Source organism: Echiichthys vipera (genome assembly GCF_963691815.1).
Source record: "Echiichthys vipera genome assembly, chromosome: 22".
Classification (NCBI taxonomy): Eukaryota; Metazoa; Chordata; class Actinopteri; order Perciformes; family Trachinidae; genus Echiichthys; species Echiichthys vipera.
This window is the reverse complement of record NC_139847.1, coordinates 12,327,983-12,347,496: the sequence shown is the minus strand read 5'-3', so window position 1 is coordinate 12,347,496 and position 19,514 is coordinate 12,327,983. Positions and strand designations below refer to the sequence as shown.

General features: G+C 39.0%; 1 protein-coding gene across 1 annotated transcript in view; it reads left to right on the top strand.

Moving 5' to 3' along the window:
* The window catches only part of usp53a (ubiquitin specific peptidase 53a), a 33,113-nt gene extending 26,209 nt beyond the window's left edge, over nucleotides 1-6,904 (top strand). Inside the window, exons 15-17 of the mRNA XM_083936669.1 lie at nucleotides 4,571-4,637; nucleotides 4,735-5,462; nucleotides 5,560-6,904. Of these exons, the coding sequence (XP_083792795.1) occupies nucleotides 4,571-4,637; nucleotides 4,735-5,462; nucleotides 5,560-5,636 (872 nt within the window). The 3' untranslated portion in view covers nucleotides 5,637-6,904. The remainder of the gene's footprint in view (nucleotides 1-4,570; nucleotides 4,638-4,734; nucleotides 5,463-5,559) is intronic.
* Nucleotides 6,905-19,514: the final 12,610 nt, after the last annotated feature.

The following is a 19,514-nucleotide window of genomic DNA, read 5'->3' as shown; positions in this document are numbered from 1 at the left end:
TTCAAGGAACCATGAAATGCAATGCAGCATAGAAACAGCCGCTGCAATAGTATCTGCCTTTAGTTTTATTTCAGAGTTGAAAATAGCTTTTACACAAGTGCGGTGAGTTGGGGGAAACTAGCAGAAATGCATAGTGTTGAATGCTGGTCTTTGTTATTTGCCTGTGAGCATCTGCAAATGCTCAGTGATTCATGTGAAAAAATCCCTGGCAAAGGGTCAACCACGTCTATGGCAGCCATGGTTATGTATTCACTGCTGCAATATTCTTTTTTTCTAAAGGAGGTCCCCTGACAGGGGTGCAGATCCGAAGTCGGGATTTGGGGGGGATCACAAAAGTGATTTTTTGACTCTATGCAATTCATACCATGCCACCATAAATCACAACTTCGTAGAGGTTCAAAAAGTACTGCACATGGAATCATTTAATGTGCTTACCTTTCTGGTTTATTTGTCCTAAACAGCCGAGTGTATCACTTCTTACTTTATTTTTATATTAGTAAATAATAATTTTAAGGGTCTTGGGCATGTAATTTCTACTCACCTCCAGTTCTTCTCACCATCTTCCTTTTCTACTTGTGTACAGGACTGCTTTATGCAGGATTAACTGATATGGATGAATATCAAAATATGAAGCCCCTTTTTCTTAAAAGACTGCTGATCATCTAGCCTTGTGAGACCATCCTGACCTTGCAGATTAGTCTGATAACGTGCAACAGAGAAAATTGGGAGCCGTTTGCCAAGCGAACGTGCAATCAGCATTGCTTTTGAGTCAGGTTTGAGTGTGACGCAACGCATACTCTTGATACTGACCTGATTGGTTTATTTCGCCCAATAGACAGATGATTAATCCAATCAGCCACCAGTATTTTCACCCCTTCCCAAAAGATTTCCAAACGAGAGTTCCCAGATTGATATGCTGAGCAAATGAGAATCATGCGAATCAATACATCTGGCAGTCAGGTGAGAAACTACCCATTCACTTGCATTGTAGTGGAGGGGACCAGAGATGGAATGTGGATTCAGAAATACATTTGTCAAACATTATTTGTTCCACCATTTCAGTTATTTCATTTTAGATGTGAATCTAAAATGTGAAGAATGTGACGTCTAAGGACACATTTTTTCAATTTTGAGTATCTTGGGGTATTTTTATTGGGAGGGACAATCCAGGTTTTTCAGAAATTGTCGTCAATCATCATTTTTGAAGCTAGTCTTTATTTGACCAGCTCGGTGCTCATAATTTATTGCACAAACCTACATTTTGTTTAAAAGTACACATAGACTATGTTACAATTTCGGGCTGTTTGCCACCTAGTGCCTTTTAATAAGGTATGACAGTGTCTACTCATCATGCACTTAACCGGGTTCAATCATTTGCCTCCTCTTTGATTAGTACAATTTCAGAGTACTTAAAATGTATCTATAGCTGTATCTTGAGTGAGTCTTGATTAAATGTATCATTGTATGCCTTGCAATAATTAATTATTAATTGTTCAACCTCAACCTGGTAAAAATCAGTGATGGGGCATTTGAGTTTTGTTCCTCATGAGCTATTTTAAAACCAGTATGGAATATTTACACACTGCTGTCTGCAAATTGTATTGACAAGCTGCAGTTAATGTGTCCTAAGTCAATTTGGCCTGAAATCAGTGGTGGTAGTCTGGACTGAGCTGCAGTTTCAGAGAAGGCTGAGCAGATTCTAGTAGTCCATTAAAGTCATAAATCCTTTCTAAAAGCACACATGTGGGTGGGTACTTGTGGAGTTCAGCAGACATTTTGACCACAAGCATTCATTCTTATACGTGTTTGTTGTATATAGGGAGGGACCTAAAGTCTAGGTCTGGGCCTCTTAAGTCACCTTAATGACAACCTTTGTCCTTCTTGTGAATAAATATCATTGAGCTACAGTATGCCAAAATGGTAGCGGAACATTCTGACTATAACCGCGTGAAAGGTCACAGCTGTCAGGAGATGGGTGCACTTCAACCTGCTATCTTGACAGTTAATCACGCCTTTTCTCAATTTGTCCTGATTGGCTCTGGCAGCTCCTACAGACCTCATCAAAAGTCCTTGAAGCCGTTATGGCTCAGTTTACATGATCATATAATCTTTAAAGTTATGGTTACATAAACAGAAATGTGTTTTTAACTTTGCCCTTGTGTATGTATATATATATATATATATATATATATAAAATTTGTATGAGATAATTATTATTATAATAAAGTGTCCCTATCTGAAGCAATACTTGTGATGCAAAGTTCAAAGTGACAACATACACTGCTTTGGGTGTAAACTTTATTTCTCGCAGTTGCATTCGGAGTAACAATTTGATGATGATTTGTGTCTGGCAAGTGTTGGTTGAGTAACCTTGAAAGTGCTGTGTACAAACCTCAAGTTTGTTCTCTTCTGCAGTGGATCTTTGTCCATGAGTTGGCATGTTGAGAGCTACTCAGCGTTAATGCTATGGGATCAGTACATATTTATATTGAGTCATTTGGTTTAATGTTCCTCTGCCTGTGCCCCATCAACAGACACAGAAACAATGGCTATTCCAAATGATTTTGAAGAATGTGAAGACTTGATGGAGTTCTGGCCACTGACAGAGAAAATAGTTGAAAACTTGACATTATTCCAGGGTTCAGTTTTCCTTCCCACTTTGTTCCGGTCTTAATGAAAAGCTGCACTGTAGATATGCATGTGAGTCTGATTGATGTTCAAGAATTTGAAGTACCCCAGACAGGAGAACACATAGAACTACACATCTCAACTTGGCAGTACTGAAATTAAAAGTTTTTGTTTTTTTTTCTTTTTTAAATGTCGCATCAATAAAACTTCAAAGGGCTGTCAAGAAGTTTTGCATGTAAATTTTCTCAAAAGCTAGTTTGGCTTTGCTTTCATGGTCTGTACAGAGGCACATTTTCTATTTCCTCTGGGAGACCCACACTCTGGCAGTTGGTATAATTGAAAGGTGTCAGATCACTTCACTCCTCAGTTAATTATCCTGAATAACTTTTAGTGAATAACAGCAGGCCCCAAACAGGTGCCTCTCTTGAACCTTTTTTCAGTTATCCTTTATGTTGGAATGGGATTAGAGACAGGTATGTAAGTGATTTATTTGAGTAGACCATCTATACTCACACACTGATGGCTTATACATTAAGCAAGTGGAGACAGCTTCACTTACCTTTATCCTATTTAGTAACTTGACTTCATGCTTTCCAGTTACTTGGGAATGTCAGGGAAAGTTTGTTGCACGCCACATGGTGCTGTTTAGATAGTACATTGAATGCCACTGAACGACAGCCTAATCCTTTCAGTCGCAGTACATGGATGGCTTCCCAGGCAAGTGCAGTAGGCCATGTGAACAGCAGGACACCTTGAGTACATCTGTTTTGTTGGTGTCCAAAATTCCACTGAAATGACTGAATGTTTTCTGGAGATTGGCCAGGCACTGAACCTGAAGAATTGAATTGATTGAGAAAGAATTCTAGAAATTATCTGATAGCTGAGAAATGTTTTGATTTCAACTGTCATGGAACTCAACAACATAGCCGCCTTGCCCTTTTGTTATCCAGCTGCTTTCCTCTTCATGCTTTCACTCGGCAACAGTGCATGTGACCATAAAGACAGGGGGATTTTCAAGAGGGAAAGCATTGTAAACTGTATCCTTTTTTCGGTTTTTGAGAATGATATTGTTGTAGTTGCTTGCCAACATTGCAGATCAGCGTCATCAAATTGTGAATTGCCACATGGACTTAGCGGCTTAAAAATGCAATAGTGTTGTGGAGGGGATCTGGAGTCTGGAGTCTGACCCTGGCGTAATTGCATGCCAGCACAAAGGATTTAGCCACTAATGCTTTGAGAGAGCACAGGGGGAAAAAGAGAGTATGCTGACACATCACAGATGGTCCTCAGTTACTCACTCTCTTCCTTGTCCTGTTAGTCAGCTGTTGTCTGTCTCAGGCCTTGTAAATCACACCCACCTGCTAACTTGGCTAAGCTCCACACCAGCCCCCACCTAGGGACCTGTTTTAAACATGTGTTTTTGCTGATCTGATGGGTGAAATCTGCTTTTATTTCAAAATGACTGACGCAATTCAATGACATATCATTATGACCTGATAGAATTTTCCCTGCTTCACTTAGTTTGCATATTTCCAACTACTAAATCTGCTAGAGTTCATCCAGGGTCCTTATTGTTTCATTAGTGCTGTTAGCTCAGAGCTAACAGCCTGGATATGAACCCAAATTCCCTTTGAGGGGCCACGTTCTTTGGCTGGATCAGACAGTCAGAGTGGTACACAGGGGGCCTGAGGGCGCTCTGCCAGACTAGCTGCTTTGATACTTCCTCTCACAGCACCAGGCAAAGGGCCTCACCATGACCCCTGTTAGATAACACGTCTTTGCTGCAGAGAGACAGAAATGAAATACTGTAGCCATGTTTGAATAGACCTCAATGACAGATGTTACCTGGCTCTATTTTTTGACCATCTGGTGTTGATGATTATGAACTTACAAATTAGTGTACTATGATATAAAATGCTCATGAGGCTTCATTATTGTCTAGATAAACCAGGAAGACAATCTCCAGTTCTACAAGACGCAGATAACCTCTATGGTCAGCAGATACAAAGGTAATAAAGATCTTTCAAAGAATACTGTGTAAGTAGTCAGCTGATTTGGCACAAAGGCAAGTAAAATACTGATGTTTGTGTTTTTGCTCTGTAACAGAAGAAGAGCCTTCCGGTACACTCCCGGGATCTTTGAAAAGAACAATGGTCTGGACATCGAAGAAGAGGAAAATGTGGATGGCAGCCCTGTGAGTCCTGTGCCTCCTTACTTGGCAAAGACCAGCAGTTCTGAGTGGAACAGCTCAGACGACCTTGCTGGACCTTTCTCTGAACAAGAAGAGACTAGCACTATTGCCCATATAGACTCTTTCTCGCACAACTATCCCCCACCTTTACCCCCCAAGACCTTTGGCAACAGTCACCCTGACCCATCCGGCGTCCACTCTACACCGCCAGAGTTGCCAACGCGATCAAGCCCCCGTAATGAACCAAAAAATGGGTGGTCCCCACTCTCACACGCTACCCTCCGTCGGTGGATTGAGACACCTGCCGAGCACAGGCTTTCTTCAGATGCCAGCTCCAAGTCAGGGTCATCAGACCAGGACAGGAACGATCTGTCAGCCAGCGAGAGCGACGAGAGGTTACCAAGTCCAAAGCCCGGACACGATGACGGTACAGACTCCCCTGGCCTGACAGACATAGCTCTTCCCACAACTTACTTTTCTGTAGATAGCTGTATGACTGACACTTATCGGGCCAAATACCATAAGAAGCCAGCCTTCATGAAAGCAGAGGACCATACATCATCAGGGGAGAGTGATGTCGAAGGAAGACTCCCTCTTCCAGATGTTCAGCCACCAGAACTTTCTAAAAGCAGATCGGAATCAGGTACCATATTCTATTATTAATACTTTTTTTATACTTGCGTATCTTCTTGCTTTTATGTAAATGTTGGCATTCATTCATTCCGGCTTTTGTCTTGCAGGCTATTCTACCACAAAGACTACTGCAAAGTGGAACCCAATTACTCCAAAAGGACTTGATGAGCATGGTTTCCTTTGATTTTTAGCAAAAGCATCAATCAACCTTGTATGATCCAGTGACTGGATACCAAAAGAAACTGCTATGCACTGACTGCTACATAGTTTGACTCCTTCTAACTGGGATGTGTATGAGCTTATATACTTGTCGTAACAGAAAGTTGGATATGGAACTAGAAGCCAAAGAGATTGTAAAAAAAAAAATGGCGAGTGTCTTTTATAGATATCTTGCTGTTTTCATGTGAGCTACTAAAAGCTTTGAATAAATCGTGAATTTGCACAGTTAATAGCACCAGAAAGGTACAGAGTAATAATCATTTTGCTGTTGATCATGTTTGGACTTCTGGAGCTCAAAAGCAAAGGCTTCATAAAGAATGTGTCTCAAAAAGCCACTTTAAGGAAGATTTCTTCTTTCTCTCACTCTATGAAAGGCTTTCATTTGTTTGTTAAACTACTCCCATTTCAGTGTTAGGAGGTGTCTGCCCCAAATCTGTCTCTTTTTTAGACATGGCTACCTTAGAGTGGGTTTTGAAGAACACAAGAAGTTTCAGTAATATTCAGAACATCTTGTTTTTGGAGATTTTTGGAAAGTAATTCAACATCTTGCGCACTCATTTGGCACAATTTAAAAATGGATCCCAAGGATCCGTGTGAATATGAAGCTCCAGGACACCCACGCAGGTTGTTGGCTCGGGATTCTTGTTGGTACATTGATATTATTGATCTGTGCAAAAAAAGATGCATAGTTATTTCTTTTGTCTCTCTTTCTGTCAAAATTCAACCAGAGGAGGTTTAATATACCAAAATATCTCTGACCACCAGTGTCGGTGTCCAGGGGCAATACGGTAAAAGGTAAATATGTTGACTTGATTGCTTATTGCGAGAAAAGTATGTGACACAGTAACTTGAGGCACATCCCTATCTCCTCACATGCACACCACACGTCCTTTAGTGTGTTAGTATTTGCACTGTATTTCTTTTAGAATCATTTTCTTTTCACACTCCGTAAAGTTATGAGCTTCATGTTTTGTCTTTAGCTGAATCCCTTTTTCAGTTTTCTGTCCCGCTTCTTAAAAATAGTTCCTATTCTCCAGCACTCACAGGACATGTTAAACTGTCATCTAGAGCTAGACAAGGCATTTTGTTTTTGTTTTTGAGGAGGGTTATTAATAACATGTTGTTAATCTGTGTAGTGGACTATTTTTTGGTTCAAAAGGTTTTATATATGCAGCAGACTCTAATGCACAGTGCCTTTTGTATTTTTCTATGTCATGCAATGTTTAAATTGGAGCCATGGTTTGTACAATTCTTTGATTTTGAAGAATTTTTGTAACATTTAATTTTATTTTTATTGACTAATAATTGTTAAATAAACAATTTTGTTTAACCATATGTGTGTCAAGCTAGGGTATATTTAAGAGCAATATGGTTATAGTAATGTTGATCTTGAATCTTTATTATTATCATTATTAATTAGTAAGAGGGAACCTGGTCTCTGGTCATTATGCATATTTAGAAATAATAAAACTAGTCCTAATAATAAACTTTGTCTTTACTAAGTAAAAAGTTCATATTGAAACAAAAATGCAAATACTTGTATCGGACAAATGCTTGGAATATAGCGGTTTGCTGCCACCTGCTGTCATGTATCTGCAATGCACCTTCTAATATTAAGCACTGACTGTCCCCAAAAAATCCCCAGGCTGTAAATCATGCAGTTCTTATTCTACACATGCATTGCGCCACTTCTCCCTTTGTACGACCAGGACCTCACAAGTTTTCTGTCACACCCAAAGGGCAAAAGCATCAGTGAGCAATATTGTATATGTCTGACTTCACTAGGGTGTACAATTAACACTGGAGTAATTGTAAATGTATGGCTTACATAAGATGTAAACAATACTATCTTAATTAAAGAAATAGTATAGTAATACCAATATCTAATCTTTATATACAGCTTTGCAAAAAAAAAAAAAAAAAAAATGAAAAGACAAACAGAAAAACAAAACTGTCGCAGCATTTGATTGATTTCAATTAGAATGTCAACATTATGAATGAAGCTTTAAAGCTTCACACAATTGGATACAGCCCTGGACTTTAATGTAGTCCAAGCGTACAAGGACACTAAGATAAAACACTCAAAAAGAAAGATCTATCCTGATAAGATGATAACTCGAGGCTCTGTAATTATTAAGCAGAGAAAATACTAGATGAATCTGCCACTGGATCAGAGTGTGGCCTGAAAGCATCAGGCTTTGATACTCAAACTAAACGTACATTTCAGAGAGTCTTGCCAGTGCCTTTCTAAAGTACTCTATATATGCATTTAATAAATTGGATCAAGGGTGGTTCAAACCCATTCTGCTGTCTTAAAACTGTTAGAAAAAACAACTTTAAATTGAGTAATATAACACAGTTTCAACACACCTGTTACACTAATGACCTATGAAATAATGCTGATGTGCGATCCAGGGATGGGAAGTTATTATACATTTGGGCCATGCTGGCACATTTATGAATTCCTTTCAGAGAGTAACTTTACAGCCACTTGCACAGCCAGTGGATAATACCAATGCTTTGACTTTGGAACCCTCGCTGATACCTTCTCTACATGTGCCTATATAATGTGTCACTCTGTATCTCTAAAAAAAAACAACCAAAACAGGAAACTCATGCCAGCAAAACCAATCATTTTAGCATCATTTCACTTTTGTACATTTTCATTTTCTAGCACATTGACCCTGAAAATGTCTTCATGCTCTGTTAGTGACAATGAAGATGATTCACCGCAGGGATTTTACAGACTCTTCAACAATGCAGGAAATATCCAAAATAAAATCTTTGAAAAGACATGGATATGTTAAAATAAAAATGTACTTTTATGCTCTTACCAAATTGGCAACCGTATAATTAACTTGTAAACAGGTAGAGGATGGACCCCACTCATCTGCATCAAATTACACATGTGTTTACACTTGTAGGAGGTCAACTCAAATACAATTAAGAGGCTATTGTGATTTCATTCAGTACAGGAAGAAAAGGCAAACTGCACATCATCCTGACGATGTTCTGCCATTCAGTACTCTGCTCCTCATTGCATGGCATGCCTATCATAGTTTTGGTTTGCTTAAATCTGGTGCGCATGTTTTCTCCATCATCCGTCAGAATGGGACTTGGCCTGTCATAAAAGCTCCTCCTCTGCAGCTGCTGTACTTCATTAGGGGCCATCAGCTGAGCTCAGTGCACTACTGTCAGAGTGAGATTTTCGGCTTTTTTCATTTCTCCCTCTCTCTGCACCATCTCCTCTTGCCATACTCCTTTTTAAGCTTCCTATTTTTTTTTAGTTATCTTTAGTATATTATTCCCTTTCTGCAGTGGTTTTCTTATACAGTTTTCAATGTGTCCATTCTAACATTCACATTCAAATTACAGTAATTTATATATATATATATAGTAATCTGTATTATTATGCTCTGTATATATATATATATATATATATATATATATATATATATATATATATATATATATATATATATACTGTATATATACAGTTTCTAAACTATTATATATAGTAGTATGCTATACTATGCATATTTGGCTAATAATAATAAAAATACTAATTATGACACCAGTCCCTTAAATAAAAACGGTTGCCATTATTAGTAAAATGTTATTTTAGTGAGTGTTTGACATACATCTTGTTGAAACTAAAAATACATAGGTATAGGTGGTACATTTCTAGTAGCCCTGATGCAGGACTGATAGAATTTTGCCTTCATCATTATTGTTGCAATATAGCTTCTGGTCACAGGTAGCAGCACCGACCACAGATCTACAAAGTAACAATTCAATACATTACCATGCCTTATTTGGGATTTTATAGGGTTTGAAGTGAGTTTAATAACACGTAATCACTCTGGAGGAGGTTGTGTTTCTGATCTATAAAATACGTCGTCTGACATCGACGTTAATTATCTCAGGTTTGTATTCCCAACATTGTAGAACTAAACTGTATTAACACCGAATGACCTCGAAAGCTCAAGAAATTGTTCATGGAATTTGTGAATTTGGACTTTCCGAGGAGTGCTTGAACGCAGCTTAGGAAAATCACCTGCATCTTGCTAATTAGAAACACCTGATGACTGCGAGGCCGCTGAGACCCAAACGATGCCATGAGCAAAAACTGATGTTAGAAGTGACTATATGGAATCATCAAAAGTGAAAGAAGACGAACTTTATTAATAATAACCTCGAGTAATGCGGGAGAATCCACAGAAGTGAGGAATTTCGAACAAAGTAACAGAAGCGCCCATGGAGTTTCCGAGCTCTTTGGCAATGGGAGACAGTTGCGCAGATGTAACGGGAAAGGCCGTACTCCAGGTGTTTACGACGAACACTGCCAGCCCTTCACTTCAGTCATGGTGGGTTTTTTTTGTTATTGTTGTTTGTGTTATTTCACTTCAAAGATGAGCCATGCCCTTTGATTCTTTAGCTTAGCTTTCAGGGCTTCAGGATGTGAAGAAAAAAGAATTCTGCATACGATACCGTTGTTGAAATATCGCGATAACGATACAACCATAATATTCTCTACTTCATTCAGTAGGCTGCTGAAAAACAACAAATTCCTTGTTGAATTAAACTTAAACTGAACGCAGAAGGTACCAATAAAAAGGCATTATATTATTTTTCGATGTGCATATTGACATCACAATGATACTGTATGTTGTGCAGCCTAAGTGAAAACAAGAAAAGAGAAATGTAATGACTACCGTTAAATGAAACATTTGTTCACCCTACAGTAGTTATCAAAATACAACCGTTATTAGCCCTGCACCTGGAAAGAAAAATCCTAATTTGCAGGCAGGGATTGAACAAATAATAAAAGGTAACTATTTTCTTGAATGTGTTTTGTTTTTTGCCCGCTGGCAATGTGTTCTGCATGTTATCAGCTTCATACTGCCAATACTTCCTAACTGTGATAAACTTTGACATGTGAATCTACCCCTCGCCGCCATGGTTTTCATTTAAACAATCTATGATTTTATATATTAAATATCGCAGCTCTCTTCTGTCTCATTGTCTGCCATAGGCTTCATTTTTACTAGTATCGCTTACCTTTATATCAAATAGAAGTGCACTTAAATACAAGTGAATACAGTAGGGCTATAGTCAAGACCAACTTCATCGAGTCCAAGTCAAGTCCAAGACCAGGGTCGAGTCTGAGTCATGACTAAGTCCAAAGGCAGTCAGGACCAAGTCAAGACAGAGTCCAGAGCAAGTTGAGTGCTGTTCAAGACTCTAATAGGCAATAGTGTCTAACATAGGGATTTAGTTAATAACTGCATAGAATGTTGGTTCTTTACAACAGATCCTGAATCAGCAGGTAGGAACAACTTGAACAGTTCTCAATGGCCATGTCCAAGTCAATTCGCCGTCCAACAAGGCACAAGTGCAAGGATTCCAAAAAGTAGGCTTGAGTCCAGACTCAAGACCAAGACCAGACTCAAGAACTACAGCCCTGGTTGTAAAATTTTGCAATGAATAATTAACGTGAAAACAAGCATCAGTGCCTGAGAGCAGTGAGCTGTATATTTTGCTGTGGGAATGAAATGACCCAGTTTAAAAAAAAAAGAAGTATTATTTGGTTAGGGTTAGGGTTAGGCTTACTGACTCTCGCCAGATGAATTTTGTTCTGCCCTGCTTCACTCATCCATCTGAGATCACTCCATAGGAAAGAGATTTCAGGAGCCTAGGCCTTATCAAACATCCTTGAATATGATTGGATAAACCACTTGTCCGTCATCTTTATTGAAGTGCTACTTCAACCAATCGCATCGAAACCCGCAAGGCTGATGAGAGCGACGCAGGGAAAAGCCAAACTCGGTCAGGAGAAGGGCGAAGGCATCGTTTCCACCAACAAAAGCCTTCAGAGCCGTTCTCTGGTTTTCTTTTAAAGAAGAAATATTTGCTAGATTGGACAACACAGATGAAATGGCAGCATCGATGTTGACGCCTGCTTCCTCGATGCAAGTCGCCATTGTGGTCTGAATCACAACAGTCGCTTCTCGGAACAAAATTCATCTGGCGAGAGTCAGGTTACCAAATAATACCTTCCTTTTTTCATTTCAGTCCTACAGTAAAATATGCAGCTTTGTGCTCTCAGGTACTGATGCTTGTTTTCACATTTCAGCACTTTTACAATTCATGGCTCTGATCGCTTTCTTCTTGACCTCTCTACTTTCCCAATACAATAACCTAAGTAACTCTCACACGCCTCAAAGCATTTCAAATTACAATGTTATGTCTTCACCTCATTTTACATGACTAGAGCAAGTAGCATTATTCCATTGACTTTGTATGGAAATGTTCTGCCTCTTTAATTAGTTTTGTGTTCATCAAGACATATAGTTTTCTTGGAGGTCGCATCAGGGGCCATCAGAGGAACTATAGCTGTTGGGAGTAAAACAGGACAGTACACACACACACACACACACACACACACACACACACCCTGCTTCTGCTTTGTGAAGTTTGTTGCCTACCATCTATATAAAAATGTATTTGTTGATGCAGTATGATTTTCTGGTTTGTTGTTGTTGAATGCAACATTTGCAAAGTAATGAATCTCCAGCTTTAAGCTGCATGTTTATGATTCTTTTTGCTGACTATATCTCTGGCTGAGAGAAAAAGGTTTCCATTTGAGAAGAATTGTTAACAAAGAGGCTGGAGTTGAGCTAATTATTTTTTATGTTTTGTGTTTCCTTTTCGCATTTCAGTTCCCATTGAACATGACGTACCATATCACTATTAACATAGCTTTCTGTAATTCAGTTAAGTCTATTTCCACTATGTTTTCAAATGTGTTTTTTTCCTTCCCAGAATTTCTTGCTTTTTTGTTTTTCTGCTTTTCTTGTCTTGTCTGTATTTCTTTTTAAAGACGACCACCTTATGCCCAGTTGTGTAAATACGCGTGCACACACGCACACGCACACGCACACGCACACACACACACACACGTGCCCACAGGGCTTCTGTTCTTGTTGTCATCCTGACAAGCAGTAGGAACAGGATTATGGGTAGGGGCCCTCTTACTTGGGGCAGAAGCAAGTGTGAAATCTGATTGCTTTGGAAGATTTAAAAAATAGGACCCTGTGAGGTCGGTGGAATCCTAAATATGAGCAGGCTGAAGAAGTATAGCAGTAGGGTGTAGTCTGTTCTGGGGATTTGCCAAATTTTCAGACTTGTGAGGGTGGCTTAACAGAGAACACAGAGAAAACTGCAGGGCACATAGGTGGCAACAGCTAGTTTTTTCAGGAATTTCTTTTGCAAATTTAATGTTGTTTATACAGTACTGTTAACCTACTATATGCTGTTTTGTTATATCAAGATAACTTTGGACCTATCACAAATATGTTGTAGGTTGTTTGAGATATCACATAATATAGTGAATTAGATCCTGGTGGTTTTAAAAGCAAATCTATTCCCAAATGCAGCTCTAATATAAAAAATGCTTCATTAATTTTGCATGCAGACTTCTTTGGTAGAATATTTGACACCTCTGATGTTGTATTATCATTATTCATCACTAGGGGTCATCAAAGTATTGTTTTTGTTCCACTACAGTTTAAGGCTGTCAGTTTCCACCATTGCCATTTACAGACCTCTTCCACTTGCCTGCATGAAACAAAATCACCATAATGACTACATGATGCAGAAAAACAGTAGTACAGGGTAAAATGGAAGAGCTGTCTTTTGGGCAATAAAAAACTAGCAGCATGTTTTCTGTTTTTCTGGTAGTACTGGAGTGTACAAGGTGTGCCACGTCAACAGGACACACGTTGAGATTACCGGTAGTCACATAATGCCAATCTAGTGTGTCATTAAGGGCATTATGAAAGGTAGACTGACACATGGAATGGCTTTAGGGTGAATGCATGTACATGTTTTTTGTATGTTCTATTTGCTGTATGTCTGATATGTACTGGTGTTTTCCCCACCGCTGTATGTATTCCACAACGCTGCCGTTTGTTTTTGTTGCCTTCTCCATGCATAGGATTTGTTTCTCTACATATGCAACAAACAGTTATCCTCTTTCCTCACCTACAATAAATCAATATCATGCAAGGAGGAAGCTTAGACTCTATAACATGCCGGAAGCTATCACAAGGATTAGAATTATAGAAAACGTACAGAGCAAGAGAGAGACAACACTGAACTGGAAATGTGTCTCATTATTAATGAGTGCTTGCTGTAAACTTTTTTCCCTGTGACTTTTGAGTTTTTTAATTGCAATATGAAAATTTTAATCCTTTCTTTAGCTGAGAAAAGTTTTTTTTCTTTGTGCCTTCCATAATCTCTCTGCTTTCCACAGAGGCTACACTGATTGCTAGCTTTGACCCAAGCAGATCATTTTTAAAAACTCATTTAGAAAACTGTTGGCATACTTTTATAAACTGTAAATAATTCAACAAAAATTAATAAAATAGTTCTGTGTGTTCAAAGGTTTGCGTTTTTGAGGTAAACTGAGGCCAAATTCTCCTTTGATTGGTTCTGACTAAATGCCTCGTCTGATACTTAAGATTGTTCTTTGTTCAGTTAGGTTTCTATAAATATCTGTCAGCAACTGAATGTTACAAAATGAATGCATGTATCATTGCTGTTATTTATTTTATATCAGACACAGATGTCTCCATTATCTTTTTTTTTACCTCATATTCCCAAAAAACACGTTCATGTAGGCCTGTGTAGTAAATGTTCACTGTTTGGTTTTAAGTAAGTTACCCTTATGGAAATCATGAAAAAACATTGATTTGTGACACGTATTTTTCACAGATGTTATCCATAAATAATTTGAAAAAGGAATCTGGAAAACAAAATCAAAAACCTAAAATGACTGTTTAACTTATATTTTACAATTTAACATGATGGAAATAATGCTAAATATATTTCAAAGTGGCACTGTAGGACTAACACATTCTTTAAAATAAAATGCCCTTTAGGATCTTATTTTATTTTGAATAATATTATATTATCACTGCATTGGATTACATAGATCCAGGGATTAAATAACACATTGAGGTGTTTTTTGAACACTTTTACATGAATATTCTGCATTGGTTAGAGTTTTAAATGATTGCCTTCTTTAACTCGTTTGTTGAAGGCAGAGATGTTGCGACCTTTCGATTATACAAACTAAACTGAAATATGCTAAAATCTAAAAGGATACAAAATGGCCATATATTGTGGAATTACTCACTCATCAGCGGGTGGGAATAGCATCCTCAGTTCTTGCTGCCTAAGATGATGTGGTAAACACAGGTTTAAGTAGGAGCTTGCTGGATAAAGGACTGGTGGCTTGTGCCTGGGAGCAGAAATGGGGCATAACGCATTGTATCCCTATACATCTAGGAGAGTTGCTTTTGCTGTCTCCCTGGAAACCATTACTGCGCTGCCACTTGCAGTGGTGTGTCACAGATTCAGGTGGAAACACAAGCATGTTCGTGTGCCAGTGAAAGGGGGAAGGCGAAGTAGAAATTGAGGGGAGCGTTTGCAAATGGCTCTGAAGTCTGCAGGCTTAAAAGTGTTGATAACCACGGATTAACTCTGCCTTCTCCCTCAAGCCGCTTCAAATGTGTGGTCTCTTTTCTCAACCCTCCTTTTGTCTGAAAATACAGTATGCAGAATTCGATGTGTCCACAAAGAGCAACTTGTTTTGATTGATCCATTTTATTCAGTTGTGTAATTATTTTGTCTGTGTGTTGCTTGTATATGTTGTGTTTTGAATTGCTCATAACACACACACACACACACACACACACACACACACACACACACACACACACACACACACACACACACACACACACACACACACACACACACACACACACACACACACACACACACACACACACACACACACACACACACACACACACACACACTCTCTCTCTCTCTCACAGGGCTGTGTTCTCTTTAAGAATGGTTCCCATGATATTAACTTGCATATCTTTTAAGCGGTAGAGCAAATGTCTTATGCTAGAGTGCAACCTTGAATATGAGGTCCACAAGGTAATCTGCCCTTCAGTCGTTTAAAGTATGCTCCGTTTTGTTAAGCATGAAATGGCAAATTTGCAACTTTGTCATTTGTTTGATGCCAAGGAGGAAAAGCAACCTTATCTTTGACACTTGTTTAAACAGACCATGGATGCATACAATTTGTAATCTCCATCATCCACTCCTCATGTATTTGTGTGAACAGCTTTGGTTGCAAGGATCAGTTGGTTGACATTGGGCAAGCAGACACAATTAATGCGCTCAAAGACTTTTAGTATTCAGTGTTTTTTGTTCTGTAGTTCCTTTGCACACTGCACATTTTCAAGCTTGATACTCATGTGTTCTTAAACGGTCAAAGCATAAAGCATTATATAAACTGTAATATTGTATAAATGTAATATTGTTGCCAACACTGCATTTCACCAACTGCTATGTTGGGCCATGCGTTTATGCAGTGCTGGTTTTGTTTCTCCAATGTAGAGATCTTTGCATTCCTCGTTGCATTGGCCCAAAACAGGAGAGCTCACTTTTCAGGCCTGGACTCTGCTGTCCACTTGCATCTCAAGGAGAAAACCCACTCCTTTGATGACAACAATGTCCACATCCCGGACAGAGAGGAGAGATGGTATGAAAGGGGAGTAAAAGAAGCCATCTATGCAAAAGTAGAGAAACCATCGCTAAATAGAGGAGGTCTGAGGCACCACTTATCTCCAATTTACAATGCAGCCCTTTCATTCCCTCCCAGGAGATTCAACAATCTAACCTCAAACAACGACTGTTCACAAATGGCCTCCTGTGACTCCGACTGTCATTATAACCCAGTAGAGCACTAACCAAGTCGAAACCAACTTCCCACCAACAACTGTCACTTTAATAACTTTTGTTGGCACTTGTAGCACAAAGGGTTCCAGTGAAGTCATCGGCCCTGTGAAAGGTTAAATACCTGGATCTCCACACCAGATAGTTGGTCCAGTCCCAGCCTGGTCAGATGCATACATGAACTGATGAAGCCTCTTGGATGAGAGGTGAAACGTCTTCCTAGACAAATAACCAAGTCCAGTTGCTTTTGACTGAAATTGCTTTGGGGATAATGATGACCTGGACAAATGAGAATATTCACAGGCTCATGCCATATAGTAGGGACTCTCAAACGTATTACTCACAGGTACGCATTTGATCTTTATTCAAGGTCAGAGGTCTGACTATTTGGGGATAACAAAATAGCATTTAATCGACTCCCTTATAACTTTGAAGCAAAATACATTCAAGTTGAAGACTGTCAAGATTGTCAAAATACATCCGAGGCTATTTTGATATATGGAACTGTTTGCCTGCAATCAATTAAAATGAACACATATTTGTCTGTTCACTCCTCTTTGAATCCTGTTTTCTTGATCAACTTTTCTTTTCATTGTAAATTCTGTTTCATTTTCACCTCTTTGGTGATGAAATATTCTGTGAAGACCGGTAGATAGGCCACTCATTGTCACAATTAACTTTCCGTCCAGCACAGAACTGCCATATTCTTACAATGGCAAATTTTTAGATGTAACGTTCATGAACTAAGTTGCAACACACAACACTCTCCAGCATTTAATATCACAGTAAGATGTCAACAAAATAAGCCTCATTAAAACCACATTAATTTGGCGATAACATCGCTGTGAATAAGCTGTGAATGAGCTTCGGCTCCGACAGTTTATTGATCAATAGAAGCTGTATTTCACAATAAAAACATTTCATAACAGAGGTGTTATGGACCTGGGTTCAGACTTTGAGGAGCCCCATATAGTGTGATTATATTAGCGAAAATGAAAATGAAATGGGAATTCCATGGGAATTAACAGGAATTTATGGTAATAAATAAACCTGTACTTTACAAAATTGAAGGTTGGCCCTTAACATGGATTTTAAATATAATTGAAAAGGAAAATATATTTTAGCATAATCTTGACTAAAACAGCCAGATTTCCTGCAAGTACACTTGAGAATATACGTATATGCTTTTCCTCAATCACATGCACATAGGACACTGCTCACTGCAAGGGTATTGAGGCCACATTCTGATATGACACAGTTTAAATTACCCCCAACTACAGACTTTGAACACATTCGCCAGTTTACCATCCTATGGAAAGCTTTCGGAAAGTTTGTTGTTAGTTGTTCCACCCCTTTGCAACCGTAGATGTGATCATTCATTATTTAATCATATCGCAGTATATTTCAAAGGCTTAATAAAACACATTTATACACAACTAAGACAATTTCAGTTCTAGGTTACCTCTTGACATTGCATACAAGTACATAAAAACACAAAATACATTACCATTACATAGAACTCTACTTCCCTAATTACAGTGCAATGATTGATTGTGCCTTTGCTTGAACGCTTCTGGGCGTCAACTGCGTGATCAGAGTCGTCCCTTTCCAAATGGCTTAAACCCCATTGCTCATCTCAAGTACTTTCACTAAAGAGAAGATACCCTTGTAATCATGCACATCATAAACAACTTAATTTTCATTAAGCCTCTTTACGCTTTATAGTGAATTTAATTTAGACGATCCTATGATTAATAGTTTCAGCTGACTATACTGAGGAGCAGTGGGATAACATGCACCGCTCCTAGCTAAGTGAAAGACTACACAGAAAAGGAGCCAGGTTTGGGTAGTGATGCTTAACATGTAATAGAACTGAAGAAGACAGAAAAGATTACCTGTTGGATTACAAGACTTATGTTAGTCTGTGAAGGTGATTGTAGATTTTGCGGTATGTAGTATGCAACAAGATGTTTCTAGATTACTGCTGAGAAAAAAACAGACTATGACAGAAATTATGAGAAATTTTTGAGGGATAAGCGCCAACAAGCCGCTTAATGTGCTGTCCTCATGGCCCTTTACTTCTTCATCCTACAATGTCATGCTCATACGCTTATTTCACCGAGTAATAAAGCAAATATTCTTTGACATTTGACAAAACTGTGCACACAAACACGTGCATACGCAGAGACAGTTCACAACCCCCACTACTGTCACCAAATTAATCCATTTTGGATTTCACAAATATGACCTGTGATTGCTGGTTGTCAGTGGGTTGGTGGGGGGGGGGGGGGGGATTGGGGAGGTTCAGTCTGCAGCTGATACATGAAATGATTGGGAGAGTGCAGCGTGTTCCCATTATCTTGTCCCTTGCATTGTAATTATCACTCCTGCTCTTTCTGCACCACTGCTCCCATCTCTCCCCGCCATTGTAATCGTGATTGACTGGTGCGGCGGCCAAAACAGCGTAGTCTGAAAAGGCATCAGACACACATCTCATAACCGCCCTGCCATTTGATCTTCTTCTCCTCCTCCTTCACACTGACTGCTCCTCCATCTCTCCATCCTTTGCTTTTTTTCAGCTTGAAGGGAAGTGGCAGCCTGACGATAAGAAATCATGCTAGTAGATGAGTACAGATTTGACATGCCAGGAGCATGTTATTCAGTGTTTTCTTATTCAGTATGATTGAATATAATTACAGTTTGTGTTCGACCGATGCATGAATTGATAATACGTTCGGTAGTGCAGAGGGCAGCGCTAAGATATGTGACATGATGGAGACTCATAGCTGTAGTTGTAGCCATTGAAGTTACTGGGGGTATTTAGGAACACAAATGTGTTGTGAACATAATTTAAGTATTGCTCAGTTTACCTCAAGTAAAACATTTTGGTCTTCAGTTTCATTGGTGCTTAGAAATGCCTGACAGTCTTGCTCTGCGACAGGTCTGAATGATACACCTTGTCAGGGAGGGAAGTTCATCAGCAGCCACTGAGAGTGCCATCGATTGAGCTGCCCTGAGCCCC